This window comes from Saimiri boliviensis, chromosome 1, assembly GCF_048565385.1.
Source record: "Saimiri boliviensis isolate mSaiBol1 chromosome 1, mSaiBol1.pri, whole genome shotgun sequence".
Classification (NCBI taxonomy): Eukaryota; Metazoa; Chordata; class Mammalia; order Primates; family Cebidae; genus Saimiri; species Saimiri boliviensis.
The window spans coordinates 238327063-238345254 of NC_133449.1; the positions used below are offsets into that span (position 1 = coordinate 238327063).

Below are 18192 nucleotides of genomic sequence, written 5' to 3' on the forward strand. Positions count from 1 at the left end.
AAAAAATAAAAACAAAAAACAAAAAACAAAAAAACACTCAAATTTTTGGTAACCGTACATAACAATTTTAAAGTTTTTATGAAAAAGTGTTTGGTAGTACCCCTACATATTTGGTAAGCCTCATCTTACTTGACAAACTGGTAAAACTATTGTATTATCACAGGAAAAAACAAGATCAGGGAACAATAGATGGGCATTGAAGTTTTTTTTTTTTGAGTCAGAATCTCATTCTGTTGTCCAGGCTTGAGTGCAGTGTCATCATCTCCACTCACTGCAACCTCTGCTTTTCCGGTTCAAGCAACTATCCTGCCTCAGCATCCTGAATAGCTGGGATCACAGGCATGCACCACCACCCCAGCCTAATTTTTTATATTTTTAGTAGAGACAGGGTTTCATTATATTGGCCAGGCTGGTATTGAACTCCCGACCTTGTGATTCACCCACCTCGGCCTCCCAAAGTGCTGGGATTACAGGCGTGAGCCACCGTGCCCAGCCTAGATTTTTTTTTTTTTCCCGGAGACAGTCTCGTGCAGTGGTGTGATCTCAGCTCACCACAACCTCCGACTCCCGGGTTCAAGTGATTCTCCTGCCTCAGCCTCCGGAGTAGCTAGGATTACAGGCACATGCCACCACACCTGGCTAAATTTTTTTGTAGTTTTAGTAGAGACGGTGTTTCACTATGTTGGCCAGGCTTGTCTCAAACTCCTGACCTCGTGATCCGCCCACCTCAGCCTCCCAAAGCGCTGGGATTACAGGCGTGAGCCACCGTGCCCAGTGAAGATATTTCAAGTTGGACAAGGAGGGTTTCAATCACAGCACTGGCATATATGGGTATCCATCTGGAAGAATTCTACTTTGCACCACATATAAAAATTGCTTACTGAAAGATTACAGAGCCTAAATGCGAAAAATTTAGATTTTTAGAAAACCTTGGTTTGGGGATTAAGTTGATCTTAGTTTCCTTTTTCTATTTTTTATTTACGTGCTTGCCTACGTGCAGATAAAGTTGATCTTAAAACTGAAAATCCAAAAGCAACTACAGGAAAAGTAGATTTGATAATATGAAAACTTAAGTTTTCCTGCCTGGCAAAAGATAGCATAAACAGTCAAAAGGAAAATGACAAAGTAGGAAAGTATTCCATATTGTTGACAAGTAGACAAATTTATTCAACTTGCTATCAAAAGTTAAAACAGGCTGGGTGCGGTGGCTCACTCCCAATCCCAGCATTTTGGGAGGCCAAGTGGGACAGATCACTTGAGGTCAGGAGTTCAAGACCAGTTCAAGAACTGGTACACATGGTGAAACCCCATCTCTATTAAAAATACTTAAAAAAAAAAAAAATTAGCCAGGTATGATGGCAGGTACCTGTAATCCTAGCTACCTGGGAGGCTGAGGCAGGATAATTGCTCGAACCTGGGAGGCAGAGGTTGCAGTGAGCAGAGATCATGCCACTGCACTCCAGCCTGGGTGATGGTACAAGACTCCATCTCAAAAAATAAAAATAAAAGTTAAAAGTTAAAACAGCAAATATTTTTCCAGTTTGAGTCATAGAAATAAAAGACTGATTATCTTCAATTTTATTATATTATTTATCAAGCAATTCTCTTGCCTCAGCCTTCCAAGTAGCTGGGATTACAGGTACCTGCCACCATGACTGGCTAATTTTTATATTTTTAGTAGAGACAGAGTTTCACCATGTTGGCTAGGCTTGTGTTAAACTCCTGACATTGCGATCTGCCTTCGTCTGCCTCCCAAAGTGCTGGGATTACAGGTATGAGCCACCAGGCCCAGCCTGTTTTAATAATGCAGAAAAAACTGGTACTTTTTGATGTCATCTGATTCTGTCAAAATTTAAAATGCATGCTTGCTTTAGGGAACCTAGAATACATAAAAGCATGGTATAAAACAATATATAAACAAAATTGTAGGGGCAAAGAGAAAAAGGCAGTCTGAATGAACAGGGAAAATGGTTGAATATGTTAGCCAGGTGTTGCTTAATGACTGGGTATGGTTTGAGGAATGTGTCATTAAGTGACTTACTGTTCTAACATCAGAGTGGACTCACAAATCTAGACGGCATACCCTACTACACTCCTAGGCTATATAGTGTAGTTTATAGCTCCTAGGCTACAGACCTACACGCCATGTTATTGAATACTGCAGGCAATTATAACACAAGTCAGTATTTCTGTAAACACAGAAAAGGTACAGTAAAAATATGATATAATAATCTTATGGGACCATTGTATATGTAGTCTATGTTTGACCAACATGTTCATGGGGCACATGACTATTTATCTGTACTACGTAATATAATGCACAAATACAGGTAGGCTTATGTGAGGAAAGTAATTGTTAGTTATATAGAATGAACCACATTTTAAATAAACCAATAAAAATTCATATGCACATCTATATTTATACAAGGCATGGAAAGATAAATCCATAATTGTTGATGTCCTTCAGATGGGTGGGATTTGGAAAGAGTATAAGGGTCAAATTAACTTTTAAAAAAAGATACCTTTTGTATTTGAGCATTGTTTTATTTTCTTAACCAAAAGACAAAAACAAAATGAAAACTGGGCTTAGAATATAAGTTCTCATTTTTCAAAGCGAACGTGTGAAAAGATCCTAGCTAAGGTTGATAACTTAAATAGTGGTAAAAGTAATTAACTTAGAATGATGGCAGCAATCACCGGAAGAAACAGAAAACGGGGGACTAGGGATGAGGTGGTAGACTTTTACTTTAAAAATAGAGCTTCCAGGCTCACACCTGTAATCCCAGCACTTTGGGAAGTGGGCGGATCACAAGGTCAGGAGCTCAAGACCAGCCTAGCAAACATGGTGAAACCCCATCTCTACAAAAAACACAGAAAAAAAAATTAGCTGGGCATGGTGGCAGGGACCTGTAATCCCAACTATTTCGGAGGCTGAGGAAGAAGAATTGCTTAAACCCAGGAGGCGGAGATTGCAATGAGCTGAGATCACCCCATTGCACTCCAGCCTGGGCGACAGAGCAAGACTCAGGAAAAAAAAAAAAAGAGCTACACAGCCGATTCCCCATGACGACTTGGCGTACATGCAGTATGTCCTATGGAAGTAAAGTTTTCAAATACCACCATCACCTTCTGTAACTCGTATCAATAAAGTAAAAGCCAGGTACATAAAACATAAAACAAGAACCAAGTATATAAACATACATTAATTGAGTCCCCAGATAAACCAAAAGCAGTTTTTAAAAATATTCACCACCATACCTTTTAAAACAACTTTTCCATTACCCTACAGGAGGAAGTAACCACATTCAAATGGGTTAAGCTATAAAAAAGTAAAAGGGGCTACAAGCTTTATTAAAAGTAAGTAAATGCAATAGTAATATGTACAGATGGCACATGGTGCCAATTTTATTTGTAAATATAGTACTCCAACTCAAGTTTACAAGTTACACCTTTGCCACAGCCTTGGCTAAATCTTGAACTAGTGCAGAATTCAGCTGTGCTAGAGTGCTGATCTTAGCATGTTTCGACGTAGCATACTTGTTCTTGACAGTCTGAAAGACAAAAGCATAGCAATTAAAGAGAGGAAAAAAGGTCATAAGATCCAATGATACAGGTATTCATTTAAAATATTGACTCATTCAAAATAAACCAGGCATTTGCAGATATGCTGTTTGAATTATTTTCACTTTTCAACATCTTACATGGCTGCTAGATTGACTCACCATGTGCTTTGTAAGCCCTTGATTTACCATGACTATATTCTTAGCCAGGTGCTGCATAACTGGAAGAAGGGATTCTTCAGTGTATGACAGGTAATGCTGTAGAGTTGGCGTCTAAGACAACAAAAGTTAATGTTAAAAATGCTCAGTCAGTAAAGATTTTCATAAAGTTTCTAGATGTTAGATGTTATTCAGGAGTGGGGAAGGGATGAGTACTGCATAACTAATTATTAATATAATTGAAATTTAAGACAAAGCCTAAGACTCGTCCTGCGACAGGTGCTCTCATGCTTCCATAGGAACCTGTGCTCACACCTAATTTCATTATTTTATTATTGTAATTACTGACTTGCCCCCCACCAAAACCAGACTCCACTTCCTTGAGGCCAAGTTTGTCATAGTTCCATTCCTAAGACCTAGAGTAGTATCTGCTACATAGGAGAAGCATTTGTTGAATGAATGATTATGAACTACTAGTATGTCATTTGACCTTCAAGTTTCTCCATCTGTAAGAAGTTACTCTACCTTTCTCTTTTTTTTTTTCTTTTCTTTTTTTTTTTTTTTTAAATAAAGATGGGGTTTCACCATGTTGGTCAGGCTGGTCTTAAACTCCCCACCTCAGGTGATCCACCTGCCTTGGACTCCAAAGTGCTTGGATTACAAGTGTGAGCCACCACGCCCGGCCTACTCTGCCTTTCTCAGAGGGAATAAAGTTGAAATTAGGCTAAGAAATGGAAACACTTGGCTGGCTGCAATGGCTCATGCCTACAATTCCACCACTTTGGGAAGTGGAGGTGGGCCGATCACTTGAGCCCAGCCTAAGACCAGCCTAGGTAAGATAGGAGACCTTGTCTCTACAAAAATTACAAAGCTCAACCTCCAGGGTAGCTGGGACTACAGGCACGTGCCTCTGTGTGTGTGTGTGTGTGTGTGTGTGTATATATATATATATAATATGTATGTGTGTGTGTATATATATATGTGTGTGTATGTATACACACACACATATATATGTATGTGTGTGTGTATATATATATATATGTTTTAAAATATTTTTTTTTTTTTTTTTTGAGACGGAGTTTCGCTCTTGTTACCCAGGCTGGAGTGCAATGGCGCGATCTCGGCTCACCGCAACCTCCGCCTCCTGGGTTCAGGCAATTCTCCTGCCTCAGCCTCCTGAGTAGCTGGGATTATAGGCACGCACCACCATGCCCAGCTAATTTTTTGTATTTTTAGTAGAGACGGGGTTTCACCATGTTGACCAGGTTCGTCTCGATCTCTCGACCTCGTGATCCACCCGCCTCGGCCTCCCAAAGTGCTGGGATTACAGGCTTGAGCCACCGCGCCCGGCCTAAAATATTTTTTGTAAAGATGAGGATTTGCTATGTTGCCCAGGCCGGTGGGCGACTCTTTTGTAATTCATAAGTCTAATGGTTGGGTGTTCACGTGAACGTGTGAAATATGCCACCCTCAAACCTTGTTACAATGTGGGCATATTACCCAATTGACATGAAAAAAATTAAAACTAGCTAGGGGAGGGTGAGGTTTGCAGTGGGCCAACATTGCACCACTGCGCTCCAGCCTGTGTGACAGAACAAGACCTTGTCTTAAAAACAAAAAGTAGAAACATTCTAAGACATCTTTTTTTAACTATTCCTTCAGTAGATACCGTATTTATGAACCACTTGAAGTGCCTTTTAGTAACAAAAGTCCTGTATTCAGTCAAACACTCTTTACAATTTAAAAGTTTAGGAGTTCTGTGGGACAGAGCTTACCCATTCACCATTATCCAGAATTTTCAGTGCTAAGCAAAAAGCTCCTGCTGCAATTTGAGAAGGAGGAAAGTGCACCATATCATAGTCCAACATAGTTAGTTCCATCAGGTATTTGGCCAAAGTATGCTGGTCAACATCAGCCTGAAACAAAACCCATCACTGAGCTTCTTTCAGAAAATTTTCCTTTGGAAATAAACTGCATAACCATATGTATCTTTAACTACAAATGTTTGTCTACAAACTCAAATGCAAGTGCCCATGGAAATTCCTAATATTAACATGCAGCCCAACTAGAAATAAAGAACATCTTTATCCCTTCCCCATGTAGTTAGGTATAATACAACTTAATTGAATTCAACTTGCTTGGTCAGCAGCAGTGTTCCCTAATGTACCCATACTGGAAAGTTTCTCAAGAAACCTTTACCTCTCCAATCTTAGAGGCTCTCCGAAGGAAGTGCAAAGGTAGAGGCCGACCCAGACCAAAGTTTAAAGCTCTTAGAATCTTCATTTCCATCTGTCTGATTTGGTGCTTAGTGTAAGTGTTGTCAGTCACAAAAGCAAAGTCACCAATTTCTGGAGGGTACATTTCTTCATATTTGCTGGCAATAAACATGGCAGTGACACCAACTAGCTGCAGCATCTTCTTGGGCACACAATTATTCTGCAATGGGAATTTTAACAGGATGAATAAAATATGTGAAAAGGAGACACAGAGCTATGATGGAAGAGAGGTAGACACAGTCACTCTCCCATAGCAAAATCTTAATAACATCAAATCTCCCAAGAAAGATTTTAGCTGAAAGTCATTTTCTTATGACAGCTAGAATCCCAAAAGGGAAAACTATTACTGAAATGCTCACCTGCATGAACCGATCAATAATGGAGACAGTCATGTACATAGTCTCCTGCAACAACCTGAATTTCATTTGGACCTGTACTAGCCAGTCAATTAGGATGGCTCTCATGTTTCCAGTGACTTCCCGACCCAGTAGGTATTTTGGTCTGACTGCTTGCTCTTCCTGCAAAAGAAAATGCCGATTATTCTTAGAAACATGATTCCTTTGGGAGGCCGAGGCAGGTGGATCACGAGGTCAAGAGATCGAGACCAACCTGGTCAACATGGTGAAACCCCGTCTCTACTAAAAATACAAAAACTTAGCTGGGCATAGTGGCGCGTGCCTGTAATCCCAGCTACTCAGGAGGCTGAGGCAGGAGAATTGCCTGAACCCAGGAGGCGGAGGTTGCGGTGAGCCGAGATCGCGCCATTGCACTCCAGCCTGGGTAACAAGAGCGAAACTCCGTCTCAAAAAAAAAAAAAAAAAAAAAAGAAACATGATTCCATGTAATATGTTATATCCAGAAAGATCAGTTACTTCCTACAGTAGCACTGGGGCATTTAGAATATCAGTTTTTTTTGTTTTGTTTTGTTTTTTTAAGATGGAGTTTCACTCTTGTTGCTCAGGCTAGAGTGCAATAGTGCGATCTCAGCTCACTGCAACTTTCACCTCCCAGGTTCAAGCAATTCTCCTGCCTCAGCCTCCTGAGTAGCTGGGATTACAGGCATGTACCACCATGCCTGGCTAATTTTTTTTTTGTAGTTTTAGTAGAGACAGGGTTCCACCATGTTGGCTAGGCTGGTTTTGAACTCCTGACCTCAGGTGATCCACCCGCCTCAGCCTTCCAAAGTGCTAGGATTACAGGTGTGAGCCAATGCACCCGGCCTACGTAAGTTCTTAAGTCAGTTATTCATAGGGTCACCACAAACACCATCACCAATAAGGAAAGCAAACATTAAGGCCAGCATGGTGGCTTATGCCTGTAATCTCAGCCCTTTGGGAGGCTGAAGTGGGCAGACTGCTTGAGGCCAGGAGTTCGAGACCAGCTTGGCCAACATGGCAAAACCCTATCTTTACTAAAAATACAAAAATTAGCTGGGCACGTTTGCTCACGCCTATAGTCCCAACTACTCAGGAGGCTGAGGCACGAGAATCTCTTGAACCCAGGAAGTGGAGGCTACAGGGAGCCGAGATTGCACCACTGTACTCCAGCCTGGGTGACAGAGCAAGACTGCCTCCAAAAACACAACAAACAAACAAAAAAACACATTAGATAGGACAGTGTGACAGCTTTTTTATATTGCCAGGTCTTACAATATTCAATTCACCACAGCTGCTGCTGGCCCACTTCCTTTCAAATAAAGATACTATACTATCATCTCAGATCTTTTCACTTAAGCCTTTAAACCTAGAACCTGAGCTTTATGTAGAGAAAATATCAGTAACTCCCAGAGAAGCTGGAACCCATGTACTACAATATTTCTGCCTGCTCCAGGGCTAAACCCCAACAGCAACATAGCTAAGAACTGTGGGGACAAGAGTGACTTTATTTTAAATGCTAATCCCATGTGACTTCTGCCTGTTCACTCTAAGTTTTGCCTTTCCTCCAAAGCAGCCCTTGATACTATTGTATACATACATTACAGGCTGTGTTGTCAGCAGCATTCTCTCAGCCACTCACACATTCCTTCTAGAGCATGTATACTTTCCCCAATAAAATGTATACATACCCAAGTCCTGGGTATGAGGGGTTACAGTGCAGAGATCCACATCTTTCAGCCACACAAGACTGTACTTCTGTCTGTAAATTCCTCCTAATCAGTCACCCAATACCAACAAACTCCATTTATCTGCCTTATTCCTTGGTTTCTAGGCTCCTCTGACATTTGGGGGGTGGGGGCGGGGTCGCTCTGCATATATGGCCTTTCACAGAACAAGAATGAAGCATCAAGAAACAGCACATTTACTAAATTTAATCCTCCAAAGTTAGAACACAACTTTAAAAAGCACAAGATATGAGAAGAAACCCAAAGTAGAAGGCTGCTCCTGGCAAAGAACTCTTCTTGCAGAAGAATCCTATAGAAAAAGAAGAGGCCCAGCCGGGCGCGGTGGCTCAAGCCTGTAATCCCAGCACTTTGGGAGGCCGAGGTGGGTGGATCACGAGGTCAAGAGATCGAGACCATCCTGGTCAACATGGTGAAACCCCGTCTCTACTAAAAATACAAAAAATTAGCTGGGCATCGTGGCACGTGCCTGTAATCCCAGCTACTCAGGAGGCTGAGGCAGGAGAATTGCCTGAACCCAGGAGGCAGAGGTTGCGGTGAGCCGAGATTGCACCATTGCACTCCAGCCTGGGTAACAAGAGCGAAACTCCGTCTCAAAAAAAAAAAAAAGTAAAGAAAAAAAAAGAAAAAGAAGAGGCCCAAAAGGAGGGCTGGGAGCAGTGGCTCATGCCTTGTAATCCCAGCACTTTGGGAAGGCCAAGGTGGTTGGATCACCTGAGATCGGGAGTTCAAGACCACCCTGACCAACATGGAGAAATCCCATATCTACTAAAAATACAAAATTAGATGGGTGTGGTGGCACATGCCTGTAATCCCAGCTACTTGGGAGGCTGATGCAGGAGAACTGCTTGAACCCAGGCGGCAGAGGTTGCAGTGAGCAGAGATCATGCCACTGCACTCCAGCCTGTGGAGGAAGAATAGTGAAGCTCTGTCTCAAAGAACCTACAAAAAAAGAAGAGGCTCAAAAGGAGCAGGAAAGAGATGAAGATGTCAATGATGACTTAAGACAATGCATAAAAACAACTGCAGGCTGGGTGTGGTGGCTCATGCCTGTAATCCCAGCACTTTGGGAGGCTAAGGTCGGGGGGATGGGGAGGATATCACCTGAGGTCAGGAGTTTGAGATCAGCCTGGCCAACATAGTGAAACCCTATCTCTACTAAAAATACAAAAATTAGTCGGGTGTTGTGGTGGGCACCTGTAATCCCAGCTGCTCGGGAGGCTGAAGCATGAGAATCACTTGATCCAGGAGGCGGAGGTTGCAGTAAGCTGAAATTGTGTCACTGCACTCCAGCCTGAACAGAGCAAGACCCTGTCTCAAAAAAATAAAAATAAAAAATAAAAACCAAAAAAACAACAAGTAAAAATACAAAAAGTGAGCTAGGCATGGTGGCACGTGCCTGCAATCCCAACTACTCGGGAGGCTGAGGAAGAATTGATTGAACCCAAGAGGCAGAGGTTGCCCTCTATCCTGGGTGACAGAGTGAACAAAACAAAAAAACAAACAAACTGGGTAAACATGGTATAGCTTATGCTAGTATGTTTATGCAGCCATATAGAATGCTTATGTTTGTGGGGAAAGGGCAAATGCCATTAACAGAGTTTCAAAAGTGAGATCAAATTGAAATGAACCAAAACCTAGCTTTTGAGCATACTCCTTTTGGGCACAAATAATCTCACCAACAATTGGATGCCCATCAGTCACACTAACACAAAACGCCTTGTGTTAGGGGTGGCTATGGTCTTTCAGTATAGTCTACGTCCTCATCCACTACCTGACCCATTCATTATCGCCTAAAATGCAGAGTTTGGGACTTAACCATTCAAACTGCAATGGAGATGGCATAGTTACATATCAAATTCAATCTGTGGACTTTCCTTTAGGAAGAGCAGTAGTAGTATTCATGCTAACTTCGAACTTGATGACACAGAATGGCACAGACTTCACTGGTTTAGTGACTTTTATTTTAGGTATTCCATGAAGGAGAATTTGAAAGTGCAATCTACTCTTAAGAAATGCTGCCCACGTCCTGCTTGAATTATTAAAAACTATTGACAGAAAATACTTTTCATAAAGTTAGAAGCAGTTTAGAAAAAGAAAAAAAAAAACTAACAAATGATAATACTGACCTCAAGTTGTCTCAGATAAGCATAAATATCTTTCACATATTCACTACAAAGGTTTGGATCCACTCCATCTTCTGCATCCACATCACTTACTGCAAGAATTACATCAGAGAAAGCCTGACACAGGTCTTCTTCTGCAGGGGCACATCCAGATGTTTCCATTGGGCTTAGAGAGGGAGTGTCAACCTTGAAACAAAGAGATCTCTTGAAACAATAGCAAATAGGAGTAAGCACTATAGTTAAGGTCAGTTTATTGGTACCAACTTAAGATAGTATTCTGCTGAATTGACATACAAATCATTTCCTGAAAGGAAAAGTATCTTTTCAGATTTATTCTATTTCTTTTTTGGAAGTGATTAACATCAAAAGAGATCATTTGGGTTGGGTGCAGTGTCTCACATCTTTAATCCCAGCACTTTGAGAGGCTGAGGTTGAGGCCAGGAGTTCAAGACCACCCTGGGCAATGTAGCAAGACCCTGTCTCTGTCAAAAACAAACAAACAAAAAATCTTCATTTAATTGCTCAAATAAAAAGAACAAGGTCGGGTATGGTGGCTCAAGCCTGTAATCCCAGTACTTTGGGTGGCTGAGGTGGGAGGATCCTTTGAGACCATGAGTTCCAGACTAGCCTGGGCCACATTGCAAGAACTCGTCTCTACAAAAAAATGTTTAAATTAGCTGGGCATGAGGGTGAAGGCAGCTGCCTGTAGCCCTAGCTACTCAGGAGGCCAAGGCAGGAGGATCACTTGAGCCCAGGAGTTTGAGGATACAGTGAGCTATGACTACACCACTCTACTCCAGCCTGGGAAAAAAAAAAAAAAAAAAAGTAAAATGCCAACTTAAAGTGAGTCAGTTTAGCCAGGTGCGGTGGCTCACGCCTGTAACCCCAGCACTTTGGGAGGCTGAGGCGGGTGGATCACGAGGTCAAGAGATCGAGACCATCCTGGTCAACATGATGAAACCCTGTCTCTACTAAAAATACAAAAAATCAGCTGGGCATGGTGGCACGTGCCTGTAATCTCAGCTACTCAGGAGGCTGAGGCAGGAGAATTGCCTGAACCCACGAGGCGGAGGTTGCGGTGAGCTGAGATCGTGCCATTGCATTCCAGCCTGGGTAACAAGAGCGAAACTCCATCTCAAAATAAATAAATAAATAAATAAATAAATAAATAGAGTCAGTTTAAAGTTGGAAGCAAATGAATTCACATTCTAGACTTTCCTCCAAAGAAAACTGATAAGTAACTAATCTTTATGAGCAACATAGGAAGTTAATCCAAATAAATCACAATTCAGTCTTCAGTCTTTATTTCTAAATATAAACTGCTTCTCACTACTCAAAAGAACACAAATTCTGTCCTGACTACCAAGGATTAACTAACTCCATCACCATTAACCATTTCCTTCAAGCTCCCTTTATTCCACTGTTCATTTATTGAGCACCTTCTTCAAGTCAAACTCTGCAAGGCATTGACTTCATTGCATCCGCAAGGAGCTCTTAATAGACAAAGTTAAGTAAAGAAATAAGACTGGCTGGTCAGGTGGCTCATGGCCTCTCAAAGTGAGGGCAGATCATCTGAGGTCAGGTGTTTGAGGCCAACCTGACCAACGTGGAGAAACTCTGTCTCTACTAAAAATACAAAAATTAGCCAGGTGTGGTGGCGCATGCCTGTAATCACAACTACTTGGGAGACTGAGGCAGGAGAATTGCTTGAACCCAGGAGGTGGAGGTTGCAGTGAGCCAAGATCGCACCATTACACTCCAGCCTGGGCAACAAGAGTGAAACTCCTTCTCAAAATAAGACTGAGTCTGGGGGTGGTGGCTCATCCCTGTAATCCCAGCACTTTCAGAGGCCGAGGTAGGTGGATCATCTGAGGTCAGGAGTTTGAGACCAGCCTAACCAACATAGTGAAACCCCATCCCTTAAAAAAAAAAAAAAAAAAAGAAACCCTGTCTCTACTAAAAATGCAAAAATTAGCTGGGCATGATGGCACATGCCTATATTCCCAGCTACACGGGAAGCTGAGACAGGAGAATTGCTTGAACCTGGGATATGGAGGTTGCGGTGAGCTGAGATCGCGCCACTGGACTCCAGCTGCAACAGTGAGATCTCCGCCTCAAAAAAAAAAAAAAAAAAAAAAAGATGGATTCTAGGAATAGGGGTAGAGATAGGGAAAGTTAGGGAAAGCTTCAGGAGTTGATGCTTGAGCTGTTTTCAAGGATGAAAAGGTTATTAGCTAAATGAAAGACGGGGTGGGGACAGCATTCTTACTAAGTGGGAAAGCAAAGGTAAGAATCACTATGGGCCTTTCAAGAAAGCCTCATGTACTTTGATATGCCCAGTTAAAGACTGTGCTGGCTACATGTTTCAAGTACTATGACCAGAAATTCAACACTAAAGCAGTATCTTTCAATCTCTTATCCTTAGACAGAAGAAGCTAAACTGGCCAGGCTCAAGCTAAGTGGTGGCTCACGCCTGTAATCCCAGCATTTTGGGAGGCCAAGGTGGGTAGATCACTTGAGGTCAGGAGTTTGAGACTAGCCTGGCCAAGATGGTGAAACCCCATCTCTACTAAAAATATAAAAATCAGCTGGGTGTGGTGGCGTGTGCCTGTAATCCCAGCTACTTGGGAGGCCGAGGCAGGAAAACTGCTTGAACTTGGGAGGCACAGGTTGCAGTGAGCCAAGATCGTGCCACTGCACATCAGCCTGGGCAACAGAGCGAGACTGCCATCTCAAATTTTTTTTCAGATAATTTTCTCAACTGGTTTTAACTAAGTTTAAAAAAAACAGAGCTTCAGAATGCAATTCATTGCAATTTCATCAAAGCATCCTCCTCTACATGACCTACCTTTCCTTCACAGGATAGGACACTTTTACACATTTGATATTTAATAAAGTTATTGCTCTTGAGGCTAAATCTTTTTTTCTTTTCTAAAACATCCTGTTATAACATTTTTTTCTTTGAGGTTAAATGTTAATTCATCTTCTTAACCACTCCCTGAAGAGTTGCATTCCTCCTGTTTTACTTATTTACATATTTCAATGTTACAGGCTTATTATTTAGTAGCCATATTAGGCAGTTAAAAAAAAAAATTCAGGCTGGGCGCCATGGCTCACGCCTGTAATCCCAGCACTTTGAGAGGCCGAGGCGGGAGGATCACCTGAAGTCAGGAATTCAAGACCAGCCTGACCAACATGGTGAAACCCTGTCACCAAAAAAAAAAAAAAATCAAGAGAATATTCTATATTTACGAGGATAAGTTCTGCAGAGACGGTTTGTACTTGGACAATAAAAACCTTTGGTTCAGGCAGCTACTTCTTAATATAATTAACAAAGTAATACAAGGAAGTTAACAAAAACATAGATTCTGAAGCCAGACAGCCTGAGCTTGAATCCCATATGGGCCACTTACCTGTATGATCCTGACATAACCTTTCTAAAGCCATGACCTAAATAGTAGAGGTGATAATACCTACCTCAGAGAGTACAGGGAAAGATTATGTGAGTTACTGCATGTAAAATGTTAGGCAGAGCTTGCCTCATGCTAAGCACTCAATAAATGATATTAATATTACTATTAATTTGAATGCTCTTGCATGTATCAGTGAAATAAGGGACAGAAGAAATAAGCAACAAGACTCTACAATGTTAAAAATAAGTTTACCAAAATAGGCTCAGGCGAAAGTTTTTCTTCTTTAACAGGCTCAGGTTCTGGCTCTGGCACTGGCTGCGACACCGGCACTGGCACTAGCATAGGTACATTTTCCAGAGGTTTTGGTAGTTTTTTAGCAGTAACTTTTCCAGTAGCTGAAGGTTTTCCTTCCTGTGTAGATGAAACAGAGAGAATGGAATATTTCTGCATCTAGGACCACAGTTGGAAGGCGGGCTCTTAAAGAAGTTAGGTCAGGAAGAGGGCTACCTTTTTCATAGGCATTTTGGCCTGTAGTTTTTCACTGACTTTGTTACCAATGTCCCCAAGAGCTGTTCTTGGCCTCAGTCCGGGCTTGGAGGTTGCAGCAGGGGCCATAGGCACGCGCTTTGCGCCTGCCATACTGATCTTCGTCGTATTTTCAGCATTAATTTTCGAGTTCTGAAAGAAGCAAGACCACTTTAAGAGCTGGTTCACGGAGGCTCGAGTAAGTCAAGGGTTAATTAGGTGGGGCACAAGACAGGTTCCCAGAAGGAAAGCCGACTAAATACGGGTTCCAAGGGAAAACGTGGGTCCCAGAGTGTACTCTGCGGCCGTGACAAGTCAGTTTCCACCGAGAACCTCTACATTTACCGATAGAGGGATTTCCTAATTCTTCCTGGCCAGCCCTAAAACACTGATAATTTACATTTGAAAGGAAACCGAAAAAGCCTCCAATTGCAGACACCTTCTCTCTGGAAAGCGGGTTACGCAGTTGCTGGGCGGGCCCACTCAGGAACCCTCTATCACTTTTTCAAAAGGTTCCTAGTCGACTCTCCACCTCCCCCAAACATGTATCCAATATCCGTCCAGGTCTCTTTCTCTCCTTCCTCTCTCCGTCCATCGTCCCCCATACTCCCCCACCAGGCCTGGGCCCACCTCGGTTCTCTTGGTGACTCCCCTCCCACCTTCCTCCCCAAATCGTTCCTGAAGCCCTCTCCCGCTCGGGGGGCTCCCGCAGGCGAGGCAGGACGAGCAGGCAGCAGCGAGGAAGGCCCCATTAGTTCGCAGTCCGCAGCGGCTCACCCTGGTGACTCGGAGCGCCATGGCTTCCTCTTCACCAGGCAGCAGCTCAGTGGAGAGGAGCAGAACACCGGAGAACCGACCAGCCGAGGACCTGAACCCACCAGAAACCAACAGCCGTTCCTCCGCAGCACGCCGGGAAGAGCCGGCCCAGCCTTAAGTTTAAACCCCGCACTGCTCCCTCCTTATTGGCCTGTTCGTGGCACTCGCTAACTTCCCATTGGCGGCTGCCGCTCCCGGAGAATGCGTTTCCAGGGCGATCCCGCGACGGCATTCGAGAGGGGCGGGATCAGAGGGACGCTAAGGCCGGAAGGCGTGGCCAGGTTCTTACGTGATCTGCCTTCGCGCCTGCGCTCTCGGGCAGCTGCCGCGGTCACCTGGAGAGCTAGCAACGTGTGCACCGCCCACCTGGAAAGGTGGGGGTGCGCTGCCCGTGCCACATCATGGAAACCCTGGTGGCCTTTGGAAGGTGACAGTGGCGCGGCCACAGTCTCAGAAGTGTCCAAAGTAGTTTTGGATCTAGTCCAAATTATTGTTACATACTTTCCATTTCTACGGTAGCAGCAATAATATAGTTCATGAAAGGCGTTGATAGACATTCTTTCATTTGATAGTTGCAACAGCTCTACGGGGTGGAGGAACTGAAGCTCAGCGGCTTAGATGACTTTGCCAGGATCACATATTAGCAAGCGAAGAACTGAATTTAGGGGTTTTTTGAGAGGAGGGAGGGTGGATATTCGTGTTATTTTCACAACACTTGTTGTCCCTTAAGAGTGTCACCTTCCAATCATGAGGTCAGGAGATTGAGACCATCCTGGCTAACACAGTGAAACCTTGTCTTTACTAAAAATACAAATATTGCCGGGCGCGGTGGCTCAAGCCTGTAATCCCAGCACTTTGGGAGGCCGAGGCGGGTGGATCACGAGGTCAACAGATCGAGACCATCCTGATCAACATGGTGAAACCCCGTCTCTACTAAAAATACAAAAAATTAGCTGGGCATGGGGGCGCGTGCCTGTAATCCCAGCTACTCAGGAGGCTGAGGCAGGAAAATTGCCTGAACCCAGGAGGCGGAGGTTGCGGTGAGCCAAGATCGTGCCATTGCACTCCAGCCTGGGTAACAAGAGTGAAACTCTGTCTCAAAATAAATAAATAAATACATACATACATACATACATACATACAAATATTAGCCAGGCGTGGTGGCGGGTGCCTGTAGTCTCAGCTACTCAGGAGGCTGAGGCAGAGTAGCTTGAACCCAGGAGGTGGAGGTTGCAGTGAGCCGAGATCGCGCCACTGTACTTCAGCCTGGGCGACAGAGTGAGACTCCGTCTCAAATTAAAATAATAATAATAATTTAAAAAGTCACCTCCCAGCTTCTACTTAGTTGATTGCTTCTACTTACTTGATTACTTCAAGACTGGCCAATATCCCAAGGCCAATTGTTTTGTTTGTTTTAGCTTTCTATTTGGAAATAATATCATACTTAGACCAGTTGCCAACAAAAATCTTGGAAGAACATTTCTATATCCTTTACCCAGATTCACCCATCCTTAACCTGTATTTGCCTCTCATGGGAAGATCAGGAAAAACAAAACAAAATACATTTTATCCTATTTGCTTTGTCATTTGCTCAATTTCTCTCTGGATCCAAAGAAAAACAAGAGGGTCCTTTTTGCTTTCTACTTCTCAAAACGCACCAGGAGCTCAGCAACTGGAGGAGAGGCTAGAGGAGAAAAAGATTGGTATTTCATAGAGCAATGGCCTAAGAGCCAATAGAGACTCCTGGCTCTGGAAGTCAAGGATCCAGAAGGCGGCACTCAATCATTTGGTTTCATTGATCGTTATTCAGTCTTCTGTCATCATAGTTCTCCCCTTCTACTTGGATGCCGGCCAGGGGGCCCTTACCTCAGAATTCTTAATATCCTATCCAAAACCTGCTACCACCTAAAAGCTGGTTGTCTCTTGGTCTTCTCTATTTTAGTTACTCAAGCCAAAACCCATGAATCATCCTCCTTGATTCCTATTTCTCTCACTCAAGTATGCAAACCATTAAGACCTAGCAACTCCACTTCCACAACATATGCTGACCCCACCCCTTTCTGTCCATCTCTAAGAGTCCATGCAAGGGTTCATTTTTCCTGGTCTCCTACAATAGCCTCTTTCTGGCCCCTTTGCTTCTCTTCTCCTCCCGCTTCTCCTTCATCCTCCCCCTACCCTATATGTTCTTCCCATAGTAGCTAAGGTAATCTTTTTGTTTGTTTGTTATTATTTTTACCTTATTTTCATATACTTCGTCTTTTGCCATTTTTTAATCTTTTTTTTTTTTTTTTTTTTGAGACAGGGTCTTGTTTTGTCACCCAAGCTGGAGTGTTGGAGTGCAGGGGCGTGATCATGGCTCACTGCAGCCTTGAGTAGCTGGGATTACAGGTGTGCAGTACTGCACCCAGCTAATTTTTGTTTTTTGTAGAGACAGGGTTTCATCACGTTGCCCAGGCTAACCTTGAACTCCTGGGCTCAAGACATCCACCTGCCTCAACCTCCCAAAGTGTTGTGATCACAGGCGTGAGTCACTGCGCCCAGCTTTACTTCTTATATTGCTTTTGTAATATAAGAAGTATATTTTTGTTCTTATATTACTTTTAACTGTTCTTTTCTTTTTTCATAGTTACCCTATTTTTTTTTTCTTTTTCAACTTTTATTTTAGAATTGGGAGTACATGTGCAGATTTGTTACCAAAGTATACTGCATGATACTGAAGTTTCTTATTGAAAGATAAATCAGATCATGTCCCACCTTGGCTTAAACCCTGCAAAGGCTTCCAGTGCACTCATCACAGCCCAGACTCCTTATCTTGGTGTACAGTACCTGCATAATCCTACCCCTTCCAACATCTTCAACCTCGTCTCCACTACTCCCCCTCTGTACTCTAGCCGCACTGGCTTTTCTGAAGATGACAAGTTCATTTCTATCTTTGTGTTTTTCACAGACTACTTCCGTTACCTGGGATGTTCTCCTTATTGTCATTTAAGCCTCAATTTAAACGTCACCTCCTCAAAGAGAAAATTACTGACTGAAGTCTAAAGTAGCTACCAAACCACTCTATTTGTGCCCCTTTCTTTTAATTTTCTGCCTACTACTTAGTCTTATGTGTTTTGTTCTCTCTACTTACTTATTCATTTGTTTAGCTTCTCTCTGACTGGAGCGTAAGCTTCATGAGAGCAGGGATCTGATCTGTTT

General features: G+C 42.9%; 1 protein-coding gene and 1 non-coding gene across 2 annotated transcripts; one reads left to right on the forward strand and one right to left on the reverse strand.

Annotated features, from left to right (window-relative positions):
• Window positions 1–3330: 3330 nt before the first annotated feature.
• On the reverse strand, window positions 3331–15232 carry CCNB1 (cyclin B1). Its single transcript, XM_039470632.2, has 9 exons — window positions 14956–15232; window positions 14161–14331; window positions 13906–14064; window positions 10244–10426; window positions 6355–6513; window positions 5919–6155; window positions 5495–5635; window positions 3723–3833; window positions 3331–3551 (listed from the first exon to the last, which is right to left on the reverse strand). The coding sequence occupies exons 1-9, from the start codon at window positions 14974–14976 to the stop codon at window positions 3444–3446; spliced, it is 1290 nt and encodes a 429-aa protein (XP_039326566.1). The 5' UTR covers window positions 14977–15232; the 3' UTR covers window positions 3331–3443.
• Window positions 5126–5229, forward strand: LOC120365903 (small nucleolar RNA U13). The gene has a single exon (XR_005580736.1). It is a non-coding gene; the product is annotated as a small nucleolar RNA U13 (small nucleolar RNA).
• Window positions 15233–18192: the final 2960 nt, after the last annotated feature.

Bases quoted from the DNA above. Each gene is read 5' to 3' on its own strand.
- CCNB1 (XM_039470632.2), bottom strand. From the start codon at position 14,976: ATGGCGCTCCGAGTCACCAGG. The intron at 14,332-14,955 runs GTGAGCCGCTGC...TGCTTCTTTCAG, and splicing joins TGGCGCTCCGAGTCACCAGG to AACTCGAAAATTAATGCTGA. The intron at 10,427-13,905 runs GTAAACTTATTT...CTTTGTTTCAAG, and splicing joins TTTCGCCTGAGCCTATTTTG to GTTGACACTCCCTCTCTAAG.